The sequence below is a fragment of the Rhinopithecus bieti genome, unplaced genomic scaffold (assembly GCF_001698545.2).
Source record: "Rhinopithecus bieti isolate Rb0 unplaced genomic scaffold, ASM169854v2 scaffold_45617, whole genome shotgun sequence".
In the NCBI taxonomy this organism is placed as follows: domain Eukaryota; kingdom Metazoa; phylum Chordata; class Mammalia; order Primates; family Cercopithecidae; genus Rhinopithecus; species Rhinopithecus bieti.
In genome coordinates this window covers 1,154,680-1,169,981 of record NW_016819136.1, presented here as the reverse complement: position 1 = coordinate 1,169,981, position 15,302 = coordinate 1,154,680, and the positions used below count along the sequence as shown (strand labels likewise).

The 15,302-nt window shown below is 38.2% G+C and overlaps 1 protein-coding gene across 3 annotated transcripts in view; it reads left to right on the top strand.

Annotated features, from left to right (window-relative positions):
- The window catches only part of SPICE1 (spindle and centriole associated protein 1), a 72,337-nt gene that overhangs the window by 3,998 nt on the left and 53,037 nt on the right, over positions 1 to 15,302 (top strand). For all 3 annotated transcript variants that reach the window (XM_017858602.1, XM_017858603.1, XM_017858604.1), the window contains exons 2-3: positions 9,061 to 9,159; positions 12,442 to 12,489. In XM_017858602.1, the coding sequence (XP_017714091.1) occupies positions 9,061 to 9,159; positions 12,442 to 12,489 (147 nt within the window). The remainder of the gene's footprint in view (positions 1 to 9,060; positions 9,160 to 12,441; positions 12,490 to 15,302) is intronic.

The following is a 15,302-nucleotide window of genomic DNA, read 5'->3' as shown; positions in this document are numbered from 1 at the left end:
TTTTGAGACGGAGTCTTGCTCTGCCGCCCAGGCTGGAGTGCAGTGGCCGGCTCTCAGCTCACTGCAAGCTCCGCCTCCCGGGTTCACGCCATTCTCCTGTCTCAGCCTCCCGAGTAGCTGGGACTACAGGCGCCCGCCTCGTCGCCCGGCTAGTTTTTTGTATTTTTTAGTAGAGACGGGGTTTCACCGTATTAGCCAGGATGGTCTCGATCTCCTGACCTCATGATCCGCCCGTCTCGGCCTCCCAAAGTGCTGGGATTACAGGTTTGAGCCACCGCGCCCGGCCTCTCCGTGTATTTAGGTAGGATTGATTCAACAGTGTTTGGAAAGAGTTCTTGTTTCTCCTTAATCAGTTTTCCATACCAGTCAGAGTGGATTTACTAAGTCCAGGCATAACTATCCCGTTTAAAATTCTTCAGTGGTTTCCTATGGTCTTAGGATAGTGTTCAGATTGCTGTGGCTTAGAAGACTACAGTCTGCTCTCTGCCTTTCCTCCTCCTTTAACCTCTCACCCTCTCAGATCTTTGTTAATTGAACTGAGTTTCTCAAACTCTTCGTAAATGCATTTTCGCTTGCCTGGAATTTTCTTTCCCCTACTTCTAACTTTTATTCATATTTTAACTCTCAGTGCAAACATTTTTGGGGGTATAGAGGAGGCAGCTTTTTCTTACTGCGTAGAGTTAGTTGGGTACTTTCATGGCAGACAGAATTTACTGCCCATGCTGCCCTTTTGTTGTAAATACTTGTTTAATTGCGGTCCTCTTAGAAACTCTTAACTCTGCAAGGGCATAGACTATTCTGCTTTCTTGTTGTATCTGGTGCCTCACCCTTAGGTGGTGCTTTCAAAATATTAGTTAAATTAATAGATGGATGGTGACGTCAGTGAGTGAAGAGTGAAAGGGAGACTAATTAGAATAACGAGAGCCTGAATAAAATATTTTAGTAGAGATGGAGAAGAGCGGGCAGGAGAGATTTTAGGGAAAAGTTAATAGATTCTGTTATCTGATTCACTAAGAGATAAGGAACAGAGGTGATGCTGAGGTTTTAAATTGGAGCAACTAGAAGGATTATAATTCTGTAAATTCAGCTTAATTCAACGTATTTATCGAGTTAACCTGTTATATATCAGCAAGTAGAGATTTGGGGTATGATGATGAGCTTTATTTTGATATACGGTATTTGTGATATTTGGCAGATCTGTACAATAGGTAGTTAGAAATGAGCATTTGGTGGTTTTGTTTTGTTTTTATTTGTTTATTTTAAGAGACAGAGCCTCACTCCATCACCCAGGCTGGAGTGCAGGAGTGCCATCTTAAGTCACTGCAGCCTCCAACTCCTGGGCTCAAGCAGTCCTCCCATCTCAGCATCCTGAGTAGCTGGAACTATAGGCATTCACCGCCACTCCTGGCTAATTAAAAAAAAAAATTTTTTTTAGAGACAGGGTCTTGCTATGTTGCACAGGCTGGTCTTGAACTTCCTACCTCAAGTGATCCTCCTGCCTCAGCCTCCCGAGTTGCTGGGATTACAGATGCGAGCCACTGTGTTTCATGTTTTGTGGAAAGGTGTGAATCATCGATTTCGAACTCATTTTCACAGTTTTTTTGTGTGTTTTTGTGTCCATACATTCATAGCTTTGCTCAAGGGAGTAGGTGAGGTCACTGAGGGAGGATGTGAACTGCCCCTTTGTGATCAAGAAAGCAGCTCCATGAGAGCTGGCACCATATTAGACTTGTTTACTGATATCTTGGTTTATTTAGTTTACTTGTATCTCTGATGCCTAGCTGGTGCCTGGTGTGTGCTGTACTCCCCCAAATAATTGTTGAATGAAAGAGAGGGTATCTAATGGAAAGACAAGAGGGATGAGAACTGAGATAGAACTGGGTGGAGATCCTTGATTAAATTGTGTGTGTGGAGGGGGACAATAGAACCCGTGAAGAAAAGGAGAAAAGAATAGAAGAGGCCGGGCGTGGTAGCTCATGCCTGTAATCCCAGCACTTTGGGAGGCTGAGCTGGGTGGATCATAAGGTCAAGAGATCGAGACCATCCTGGCCAACATGGTGAAACCCCGTCTCTATTAAAAATACAAAAATTAGCTGGGCGGGATGGCAGGTGCCTGTAGTCCCAGTGATTCGGGAGGCTGAGGAAGGAGAATCACTTGAACCTGGGAGGCGGAGATTGCACTGAGCCGAGATCGCACCACTGCACTCCAGCCTGGGCGACGGAGCGAGACTCTGTCTCAAAAAAAAAAAAAAAAAAAAAAAAAAAAGAGAAGAAAAGCAGGAGAAAGGGTGTCCTGGAAACCAAGAGAGGAGAGGGCTTCTAGGATTGGGAGTGTGCAGAGCTGGAAAGGGCCATTAGTATTTCAGTTTCTCCAAACAGGCATAGATTGTCTTGACTGTGTTAATTTTAATATTTGATTTCTTAACACTGTAAACCATCAGAATATCTCTAGTCTCACATTTGAACAATAAACTATAGCACACTTATGATCTCTGATTTCTGTAAGTGGCACAAAATTCCTTTTTTAGACCAAAACGTCTGATCCTTGGTTAAGAAAAATATGGTTACTATTATTGATGGTGTTCAAGAGAATGCTTTGCTGCTGAGTGTGGTGGCTCACACTTGTAATCCCAGCACTTTGGGAGGCCAAGGCAGGTGGATCACGAGATCAGGAGTTCGAGACCAGCCTGATGAACATGGTGAAACCCTGTCTCTACTAAAAATACAAAAATTAGCCGGGCATGGTGGTGCATGCCTGTAATCCCAGCTACTCAGGAGGCTGAGGGAGGAAAATTGCTTGAACCCGGGAGTCGGAGGTTGCAGTGAGCTGAGATCATGTCACTGCACTCCAGCCTGGCGACAGAGCAAGACTCCAACTCAAAAAAAAAAAAAAAAAAAAAAAAAACGCTTTTCAGTGCAAAGTTGGGGTCAGAGTTTTTGTAATTAATAAAACTTGGAGGTAGAACTAAGGATTAGTAAATACAGGTGCTAAAGTGTACCTTTTCATGAAGTTGGATGGCAAGAGAAGGGCAAAGATGGGATAGCAGCTTAACTATACACTGTATATCATCCTACCATACACAGGTAGTAAATTACCACAGATTTAGTGGCCTAAAACAATTACTATTTATCATTTCACAATTTCTGTGGGTTATGAGTTTGGACATGGCTTAGTTAGAGTCTCTGCTTAGGGTCTTCCAAAGCTGTAATCAAGTTGTGGCCAGTCTGCATTCTCATCTGGAAGTTTACGCTTCTGAATGAGTAAAATATTCTAAATGTAACCTGAAATAATTTTTTCCCCATTTTTAAGAGTAACATAGGTTCATTATAGAAAGTTTGGGAAATACAGAAGCAACCAGAGGTAACCCAATTCTGGCAAACTTTTCCAGCAGGTGCTTTACAGTCAGTCAGACCTGGTCTTGAGTGTCAGCTCTTGGCTCTGCCTGTTATTATTTGTATGACTTTGAGCTATCTACTTTCTCTAAGCCTCGTTTTTCATTTTTTTTGAATTTTAATATTCTTAATATTTTTAAATTCTGTTTCAAGTTCCAAGGTACATGTGCGGTATGGGCAGGTTTGTTTCATAGGTAAACGTGTGTCATAGTGGTTTGCTGCATCTATCAACCCATCACCTAGGTATTAAATCTAGCGTGCATTAGCTCTTTTCCTGATACTCTCCCTCCCCTCACCCATCTGCTGCCCAACAGGCCCCAGTGTGGGTTGGTCCCCTCCCTGTGTCCATGTGTTCTCATCGTTCAGCACTCACTTATAAGTGAGAACTTGTGGTGTTTGGTTTTCTGTTCCTGCATTCGTTTGCCAAGGATAATGACTTCCAGCTCCATCCATGTCCCTGCGAAGACATGACCGCGTTCCTTTTTATGGCTGCATAGTATTCNATGTGCGGTATGGGCAGGTTTGTTTCATAGGTAAACGTGTGTCATAGTGGTTTGCTGCATCTATCAACCCATCACCTAGGTATTAAATCTAGCGTGCATTAGCTCTTTTTCCTGATACTCTCCCTCCCCTCACCCATCTGCTGCCCAACAGGCCCCAGTGTGGGTTGGTCCCCTCCCTGTGTCCATGTGTTCTCATCGTTCAGCACTCACTTATAAGTGAGAACTTGTGGTGTTTGGTTTTCTGTTCCTGCATTCGTTTGCCAAGGATAATGACTTCCAGCTCCATCCATGTCCCTGCGAAGGACATGACCGCGTTCCTTTTTATGGCTGCATAGTATTCCATGGTGTATATGTACCACATTTCTTTATCCAGTCTGTCAATGATGGGTATTTGGGTTGATTCCATGTCTTTGCTATTGTGAATAGTGCTGCAGTGAACATATATGTGCATGTATCTTTATAATTGAATGATTTATTTTCCTTTGGGTATATACCCATTAATGTGATTGCTGGGTCAAATGGTATTTCTGGTTCTAGGTCTTTGAGGAATCGCCACACTGTCTTCCACAATGGTTGAACTAATTTGCATTTCCACCGACAGTGTAAAATTGTTCCTGTTTCTCCACAGTCTTGCCAGCATCTGTTGTTTCTTGACTTTTTAATAATCGCCATTCTGACTGGCATGAGATGGTATCTCATTGTAGTTTTGATTTGCATTTTTCTAACAATCAGTGATGTTGACTTTTTTCCATATGTTTGTTGGCTGCATAAATGCCTTCTTTTGAGAAGTGTGTGTTCATGTCATTTGCCCACTTTTTAATGGGGTTCTTTGTTTTTTTCTTATAAATTTGTTTAAGTTCCTTGTAGACTCTGGATATTAGCCCTTTGTCAGATGGAGAGATTGCAAAATTTTTCTCCCATTCTGTAGGTTGTCCATTTGCTTTGATGATAGTTTCTTTTGCTGTGCAGAAGCTCTTTAGATTAATTAGATCTCATTTGTTAAGTTTTGCTTTTGTTGCAGTTGCTTTTGACATTTTCATCATGAAATCTTTGCCTGTGTGTATGTGCTGAAAGGTATTGCTTAGATTTTCTTTTGAGATTTTTATGGTTTTGAGTTTTACATTTAAGCCTTTAGTCATCCTGAGTTGATTTTTGTGTATGGTGTAAGGAAGGGGTCCAGTTTTGGTTTTCTGCATATGGCTCACCAGTTCTCCCAACGTTATTTATTAAGTAGGGAATCCTTTCCCCATTGCTTGTTTTTGTCAGGTTTGTTGATGATCAGATGGTTGTAGATGCACAGTCTTATTTTTGAGTTCTTCATTCTGTTCCATTGGTTTATGTGTCTGCTTTTGTACCAGTACCATGCTGTTTTGGTTACTGTAGCCTTGTAGTATAGTTTGAAGTAGGGTAGCATGATGCCTCCAACTTTGTTCTTTTTGTTTAGGATTGTCTTGGCTATATGGACTCTTTTTTGGTTCCACATGAATTTTAAAATAGTTTTTTCTAATTCTGTGAAGATGTTAATGGTAGTTTAATAGGCATAGCATTGAATCTATAAATTACTTTAAAATGGCAGTATGGCTATTTTCACTATATTGATTCTTCCAGTCTCATTTTTCTTATTTGGGAAAAGGGTTAATTGTCACTGACATTGTTATCCTCAACATTTAAATACAATTTTGTATGCTAGGCAGGTGTATTAGTTCATTCTCATGCTGCTGTAAAGAAATACTCGAGACTGGGTAATTTATAAAGAAAAGAGGTTTAATCGACTCACAGTTTTGCAGGCCTCAAGAAACTTACACTTATGGCAGAAGGCCAAACAGAAGCAGGTACCTTCTTCACAAGGTGGCAGGAGAGAAAGTGAGTGCAAACAGAGGAAATGCCAGACGCTTATAAACCCATCAGATCTCATGAGAACTCACTATCATGAAAACAACATGAGGTAAACTGCCCCCATGATCCAATCACTTCCCACTGGGTCCCTCTCACAATACATGGGGATTATGGGGATTACAATTCGAGATGAGATTTAGGTGGGGACACGGCCAAACTATATCAGCAGGGGTTCTAAGCACTTATATATTTAATTAGTTCTGTTTTATAGTTAGTGAAAAAGCTGGGATGTGAACCCAGACAGTGATTCCAGACTGTATTATTAGCCTTTATACTATATTTTCTCTTAAGACATGCCTTACAGGGTTGTGGGATCAAATGTGAAGCTCTTAGCAGAGATAAGTGCTTTATTAATAATGCCTATATTCTAACATCATTGAGAATATACTATACATACCGTTCTGTATTCTACTTTTTATACTTCTTATGTATTTTCCTGTCATTAAACATTTTTCTTAATATAATTTTAATGGATACATAATTCATCATATAGGGATACTGACATTTTATGACTCCTCTTTGTTTTTGCAGAGTAAATTGGAGATCTAAGTGGTTAAAGATCTAAGTGGTTAAAATACATTAGATTCATGTCTTTGAATAACTATTGTTTTCCTGTCTTTTAAAATAGCTTTATTGAGCTATAATTCACCCTTGAAAGTATACAGTTCAGAGATTTTTAGTCAGTTCACATAATTGTGCAACTAACATTACTATCTAATTTCAGAACATTTTCTTCACTGCCCAAAGAAACCCTATACCCATTAGCAGTCACTCTCCATTCTATGCTCCCTCTAGATGCTGGCGATCACTAATCTATGTCTCTGTGGATTTACTTATTCTGGACACATCATATCAATGATATCAAGCAATAGAGGGCCTTCTGTGTTTAGAACACTTTCAAGATTCATTCATGTTGTAGCATGTATCAGTACATCGTTGCTTATTATTGCGAAGTAATACTCCATTGTGTAGATATACCACATTTTATTAATATATTCATCAGTTGGTGGACATTTAGGATGTCTCTACTTTTTATCTGTTCAAAATGCTGCTGTGACCTTTTATGTACAAGTTTTTATGTGGACATATGTTTTTAGTTCTCTTGGATGTAAATATGCGAGTTGAATTGCTGGGTCATGTGGTAACTGTGTGTTTAACCTCTTGAGGAATTGCCAACTGTTTCCAAAGTGCCTATACCATTTTACATTCCATGAACAATATGTGAGGATTCTAGTTTTTCCATATTCTTGTCAGTGCTTGTTGTTGTCCATCTTTTTGATTATAGCCATCCTAGTCAATGTGAGGTGGTATCTCGTGAGTTTGATTGGTATTTCCCTAATGACTAATTATGTTGAACATCTTTTCATGTGTTTATTAGCTGGCTATAGTATCTTCCTTGGAGGAACGTGTATTTAAGTCCTATGTCCATTTTAAATCGGATTTTAAAATTGTTGAGTTGTAAAATTCTTTATATAGTCTGGATTCAAGTCCTTTATCAGATAAAGGATTTGCAGATACTTTCTCCCATTCTATTGGTTGTCTTTATTTTCTTGATTGTGCCTTCGAAGCACAAAAATTCTTAATTTTGATTAACTCCAATTTATTATTTTCTTTGGTTGCTTGTGCTTTTTGTGTCATTTCTAAGAAACCATTGTTTAACCCAAGGCTCATGAAGATTTACTCTTATGTTTTCTTTTAAGCATTTTGTAGTTTTAGCTCTTACATTTAAATCCACGATTCAATTTAATTTTTGAATATGGTTTGAGGTAGGAGTCCAACTTCATTCTTTTTCATATGAGTATCCAGTTGTCCCAGCACCATCTCTTGAAAAGACTATTCTTTCCCCATTGAATTGTCTTGGCACCCTTGTTGAAAATAAACTGACCATAAATGTAAGAGTTTGTTTTAGACTCTTAGTTCTATTATATTCCGTATCTTTTAAAATGGTACTTGTGGCTCTGCTACTTACTAACTGTGTGACCTTCATGGTTGGTTAACCCTTGTCTCTTAGTTTTCTCATTTGTAAAATGAGGAATAAATAGTAAGTACCTCATGGGGTTATTGTGAGGATTCAAGAAAATAATGTTTAAAGAGCATAGACTAGTATCTGGCTTATAGTAAGCACACAGTATGTATTAGCTGATGCCATCATTACCTCTGCTGCTATTTCATCATTACCATCATAAAACTTAAATGTTATTTTCTAACTTGTATGTGACTTGTTTTCTTTGGCTGAATTGTAAATGCTGAAATTAGATACCGTGTTTAAGAAGTGAATGTTCTTGTTAAGAGAGAGTACAGAGTGCAAGGAAGATTGAGGGAAAACTCCTAAGAAACACTTGTATTTAGACATTTTTATTATAGTAGACAATTTTTTTTTTTAAAGTACTTAAGGAAAATACTAGAGTCCTTGTTTTAGGCTTATTGGGAGTAAGGGGGTCAGCTGGAAAGTCCTGTAATTATTTAGGTAGGTTAAAAGGGTCTGCAATAGTAGTCATGTATATGTATTGCTTTTTAAAAGTCATATATATGTATTGTAAAATCCTGGTGTTCGAGGACTATGGGTCTTTTTCTAATTTGGTATAATGTGTAGTCTAGTGTCCTTAGCATTTCTGTTTAAACAGTGGCAAGCTAATGTTGGCAATTTAAAAATTCTAGTTTAAAATCAATAATTATTAATTTATCAGCGATAGAAAAAAAATCAATAATTAGTACCATTTAGCATTATGTGACAGATATGTTAGAAGTGATATCATACCTCATTTGTTCTCTAAAGTTTAGCTACTTTTATTTTCAAGTAAGCACATATGTACCTGGTAGTGATTTTGAGTGTTAGAGTGCTTAAAAAAGAACTCCAACTCTCTTTTGCCCTTTCCTTCCTTCACCTTACGTTCACATTGTTAGCTTGTGACTGGGCTATTTTCTACTAATTGTGAATTTGTGTAGCTGATGACAAAGCTTTTGACGACTGTCTTAGTTCTCTGCTTTAGGCCATAATTTCTGCATTCCTAGAGTTCACTGTTAATCAAATATATAAAAGTTACTGACTTGAGACCTCTTTTATTATAATTATCAGTACCAACTTTTATTAGTTGTAAAATGAAAGAAGAAAGTATTTTATTTTGATAGCCTGTTCCTTTTATCATGCTTAAATTTTTCTTCTGGCATTTTAAAATTTGTTTTTTTTTTTCAGGTGTCTTTCCTCACTCTGGTGATGCTTATTGTTTTTTCTTGTATTTAAAAATTTTGATGTGATTATTATTCCTAGATGTCATTTGTCAGAGTGAACCGCTGTGGTCCCCGAGTTGGTGTAAGAAAGACGCCGAAAGTAAAGAAGAAGAAAACTTCAGTGAAACAAGAATGGGATGTGAGTATAGGTGGGATAGTAAATAATGTAACGTTACTCTGGAGGAATGACAGTGATACGGCTCTAGTCATGCAAGATGGTATTCTGAATGGGGCTCATCATGTCATAGGGTGGAATAGGTTTCTGGGCATGTGATATTCTAGGTCTTGGAGGGAAGAGCAGAATCCTTTGGGGGAGGTTTTAAGAATACACACGTCCAGACTGTAACCTCTATATCCTTTAAAGAACTGGACTCTTAAGGGGATGGGGAGCATGTTAAAAAAAAAAAAGTCTTCTCACTCTCACTCTGAGAACTCACTGCATAAAGGCAACTCTAGTTCACTGGTGTCACTGAAGTCTGTGAATTTTTTCAGTACCTTTTTTAGGTTTGCTCAGAGCAACCAGTGATATCATAACCATGTGAGTGCCAGTTTTGGCTGAAAAAAAATAGGTGACCTTTGCTCTCTTATCCCATGAATTGCTCACTTCCAGAGGTTGATCAGTTTCAGAACAAATGTTCTCTTATGGTATAAGACAAGTCTCAAGTACCTGTAACATATGATCTCTGGCTCCTAACTGGAATATTGCCTGGTGTTACCAAGGCGATTTATATCTTTTTTTTAAGAGACAGGATCATGTCCTGTCAACCAGGCTGGAGTGATGTGATGCCATCATAGCTCACTGCAGCCTCAAACTCCTGAACTGCAGCAATCCTCCTGCCTTAGCCTCCTGAGTAGCTAGGACCATAGGCATGCACCACCACCCCTGGCTAACTTAAAAAAATATTTTTTGTAGAGATAGGTCCTTGCTGTGTTGTCCAGGTTGGTCTTAAACTCCTAGCCTCAAGCAATCCTCCCGCCTTGGCTTCCCAAAGTGCTGGGATTATAGGTGAGCCATCGCACCCAGCTAGATTTCTATCTTTTGTAACCTGATACTTTGGTTTGGACCATGAGACTTGAGGTGCCTTTACTTTCCATTGCGAAGAGTAACTAGTTAGGGATTAGTTTGGATCTCAGGGATTCTTTTGGAATTGGAATCTTCTGGTTTGCAACCTACCATGTTAGCCAGATATCCTGGGCAAACTGACAGCCTTTGAAGTGGGGCAGCGGGACTTCTCTGTGTTTAGATTGTTTTGTTGCTGTCTGATTGGCTATAAAATTTTAATGACAAGGATGTGACTCTAAGATAAGGAAACTGATAAATAGGAAAAAAATTATGTGATAACATATTTTCCCCTTCAGAGTGGTTACTTTGAGAAGTTCAGTACAGTTGACCTTTGAACAACATGAGTTTGAGCTGCATGGGTTCATTTATACATGAATTTTTTTTCAATAAATACAGTTGGCTGTATCCTGGGGTTCCACCTTTACAATGAAAGGTGGATTGAAAATACAGTATTTTCAGGATGTAAAACCCATATGTGGAGAACCAATTAGGTGGGATTTGAGTATGTGTGGATTTTGGTATATGTGGGTGTCCTGGATACTGCGGGATGACTGCATTTATTCCAATATGCCAGTATTGCTCAAAACTTAATTGAAACCTATCATTTGAAATTGCATTAAGAACCTTCCTCATTTACTTTTTATTATCTGCAGTGCTGGAAAAATCTTTTGTTATTTGAAGGTAGACTGAACTTGGAAAATAGTCATAAGTCATTTGGAGTAAATGGTTAATGATGGAGAAGAGATCAAACTGATTAATACTGTCTTGATAAAAATAGTGAGACATTTTCTGAAATGGCTTATAGATTAGATTTAAATGCAATGTCAAAAGAAAATGGTTTTAAGCAAAAGTAGTATTGATGGAATTATTATTTTCTTCCATGAGAACAAATTTTAAGCCTATCACTTATTTGTATGCCTGAGTTTTTAAATGATTATTAACAATAATTCTCATGATCCTGTAGTTGTACCTTGTACCTTTCTTTTCCTTTTCCTTTTTTTTTTTGAGACAAGGTCTCACTATGTTGCCCAGGCTGGTCTCAAACTCCTGGGCTCATGATGGGATCTTCCTGCCTCGGCCTCATGAACCTCCTGAGTAGCTGAGACTGCAAGCGCACACCACCATGCCTGGCTCTTGTACCTTTCTAAATCATTGTAAAAGCAGTAACAGTTTTCATACAGAAAAGCCTTGAGCCAAATATTAATCATGGCCAAAAAGTTTAGTCTTTGATCAGAAGCCATTTTTGACTGTTTGAATTCCTTGTCACATACAAGTAAAACTAACTTGTTTTATTTCCTGCCTTAACAAATCTGTGTAGCACAATGGCTGAAGTTGCTTTGGAAAGGGCCAAGTTACAGGATTACAACTTAGAGCTGTGCAGCCTGTGTGCCACACAATTTCAAGGGGTGCTATTTACATGGACTCTGATATTAATGTTAACTTATGGAGTTGTGCAGGGTGGTAGCCCTACTATATTAGTTTAGTGCCTGTTAATTTAAGTGACTGTTTTCACATTTTATGAAATTATGCATTGCCCTCAAATTTCATCTTTCATTGTAGCAGCATCAATGCTTAAGATGTTTGCAGACACAAATTGAACCTCTCTGTAGTGATCACACTGTCCTTTTTTTTTTTTTTTTTTTTTTTGAGATAGAGACTCGCTTTGTTGCTGAGGCTGGAGTACAGTGGCACAATCTCGGCTCACTGCAGCCTCCACCTCTTGGGTTCAAGTGATTCTCCTGCCTCAGCCTCCTGAGTAGCTGGAATTACAGGCGCCCACCACCAGGCCTGGCTAATTTTTATATTTTTAGTAGAGACTGAGTTTTGCCACGTTGGCCGGGCTGTTCTCGAACTCCTGAGCTCAGGTGATCCACCCGCCTCAGCCTCCCAAAGTGCTGGGATTACAGGCATGAGCCTCTGTGCCCAGCCAGTGAACACACTTTTTTTTAGGAACCTTTAGCATTGCATTGTGGAATCCTGGGATTCCACAGACTACAGTGTGAAAACTAAAACTTTAGTTAAACTCACTCATTTTGAATATATACTACCATTTATTCATATGTCATATATTCATTTTGAATATTTTCATTGTTTTAATATAATGTATGACTGCTTGGTGAATACAGTACTTATTTTCTGTAAGACATCTAAAATTAGCTGTTATTTTCTATAAATAGGACACCTAAAACTAATATGTGTTCATATCTAAATTGAGAATACTGGTTCCCAGAAAGAAAAAATTTTTGGTCTCAGGATTTTGAAACCATTTTAGCCATTAAAATCCAATAAATGTATATATTTTATAAGAAAATTTTTTTTTTTTTTTTTTTTTAAAGAAAGGCCACCTTTTTTTTACAGAATACTGTGAGTGATCTAACAGTTCATCGGGCAACTCCTGAAGATCTGGTGAGTTTAATATCAAAACTTAAGTCATTTTTTCAGTGTTTTATTTGGTATTTGACTTTTAACCTTTAGAATAGAAACTATAGGCCCCTCCTGGAAGTTGTTCAGTTATGTTTAATCTTGTTTACGTCTATATAAAATCAAAAAACCTGTCTTCTGTACTTCCTGATTTCAGCTAGGAATATCAATTAGTATGTATTAGAGTTTCATTAAATATGTTGGGTTTATAGTTGAAATCTCTTCAGTCTAGTACTGCCCTATATATGTCTATCTATCCGCCTTTTAAAAAATCTATAGATAGCTTCAGCATTATTTATTACTTCCCTATACAAACATACTGTTCTAGTCAATGTAGTAATTTATCCCTTGAGTATGCCATGTATATTTCCATGTCTGAGCCCCCATTCCTTACTTGGAACAGTTTCTGTACCTTCTTCTTCTACCTGTTCAAATCTTACTTTACTTCCTTATCCTAGTTCAAATCCTACTTTTTTTTTTTTTTTTTTTAAAGTTTCCACTTAGGTTTTTTTTTTTTTAAGATTTATTGAGATATAGTTAGCATACCATAAAATTTACCTGTTTAATGTGTACAGTTTGGTGATTTTTGGTATATTCAGAGTTGTGCAACCACTGTCACTGTCTAATTTTGGAATGTTTTCATTACCCCAAAATGAAACCTTCTACCCGTTAACAGTCACTCCTTGTGCCCGGTTCTTCCCAGTTTGTGGCAATGACCAATGTACTTCATGCTTTTATGTATTTATGTATTCTGGTCGTTTCATATACGTGGAATACAACACGTGACCTTTTATGTCTAGCTTCTTTGTGATAGCATAATATTTTCAAGGTTCATCCCCGTCGTAGCACGTATCAGTCTCTGCCCACTGCAGCCTCCACCTCCTGGGCTGAAGCCATCTCCACCTCAGCCTCTTGAGTACCTGGGACTACAGGTGTATGCCACCACACCTGGCTAATTTTTGCATTTTTTGTAGACACCGGATTTTGCCGTCTTGCCCAGGCTGGTCTCGAACTCCTGGGCCCAAGGAATCTGCCCGCCTCAGCCTCCCAAAGTGCTGGGATTATAGGTGTGAGCCACCACGCCTAGCTCATATTAGTTCTTTATTCCTTATAATTGCCAAATTATATTCCATTGTATGGATCTACCATTTTATTTATCTGTTGTTCAGTTGGTGGACATTGCATTGTTTCTGCTTTTGTGTTGTTAGGAATAACGCTGCTGTGAACATTCATGTACAAGTTTTTGTGTGAACATATTCAGTTCTTTTTTATGTATACATCTAGGAGTAAAATTGCTGAGTCATGTAATTTCTCCATATTTAACTTTCCAAATAATTGTCAAACTGTTTTACAAAGTGGCTGCACCATTTGCATCCCCACCAGCATGTATGAAGCTTCCAGTTTCCCCACATTGTTACTGTCACCTTTTTCCCTTTAGTTCTCTTAGTAGGTGTAAAGTGCTGTCTCATGTGGTTTCAATTTGCATTTCCCTAATGATAAATGATGTTAAGCATCCTTTTATGAACTTTTCGGCCATTTGTACTATATTCTTTGGAGAAATGTCTATTCAAATACCTTCGTCATTTAAAAATTGGATTATTTGTGCTTGTATTGTTGAGTTATAAAAATTATATATGTATTCTGGATATAAGTTCCTTATCAGATATAATTTGCAAGTATTTTCTCCCATTTTCTTAATTGTTTTTTCAGTTTCTACATGGTGTCCTTTAAGCAGGGAAGTTTTTAATTTTGACGAAGTCAAATTTACCTGTTTTTTATTTTGTCACATGAGTTTTTAGTATCATATCTAAGAAACTGTTACCTAACCCAAGATTCACAAAGACATACTCCTGTGTTTTCTTCTAAGAGTTTTATAGTTGTAGTTCTTATATGTAGAACTATGATTCATTGTAAATTAATTTTTCTGTACGGTGTGTGGTGGGAGGGGGGCCCAACTTTATTTTTTGCTAATGGATAATCATTGTCCAAACAGCATTTATTGGAAAGACTATTCTTTCCCCCTTGAATTATCTTAGAACTCTTGTTGAAAAATCACTTGTCCATAAATATAAATGTTTATTCAGCACTCTCAATTCTATTTCACTGATTTATATGTCAGTCCTTATGCCAGTACCACATTGTCTTGATTACTATTGTTTTATAGTAAGTTTGAAGTCCTGTTTTTGAAACTGACCAACAGTTATCTCCTCTGAACTATTACTACCTAACTAAGGCATTGAGTATATGACATCTAATGTATATCATTTGTCTTTATATGGATATGCCCAATCTCCATGGGCAGATTGTTAATGCTTTTGAGAGATACGGACCATATCCTATACACCTTTGTGTACCTGGGAGTCTTAATCCTAGTAGGTGCTCATTAACTATTTACTGAGAATAATAATGATGCCCAACTGACTTAATAGTTTTTAAATGAAAAATTTCAAACTCAAGGGAAAATGGAGATAGAAATAGAAATAACTGAGAAAACTGGGGAAGATGGCCGAATAGGAACAGCTCCAGTCTCAAACTCCCAGCGCGAGCGACACAGAAGACTGGTGATTTCTGCATTTTCAACTGAGGTACTGGGGTCATCTCACTGGGGAGTGCTGGACAATCGGTGCTGGTCAGCTGCTGCAGCCGGACCAGCGAGAGCTGAAGCAGGGCGAGGCATCGCCTCACCTGGGAAGTGCAAGGGGGAAGGGAATCCCTTTTCCTAGCCAGGGGAACTGAGACACACAACACCTGGAAAATCGGGTAACTCCCACCCCAATACTGTGCTTTAAGCAAACGGG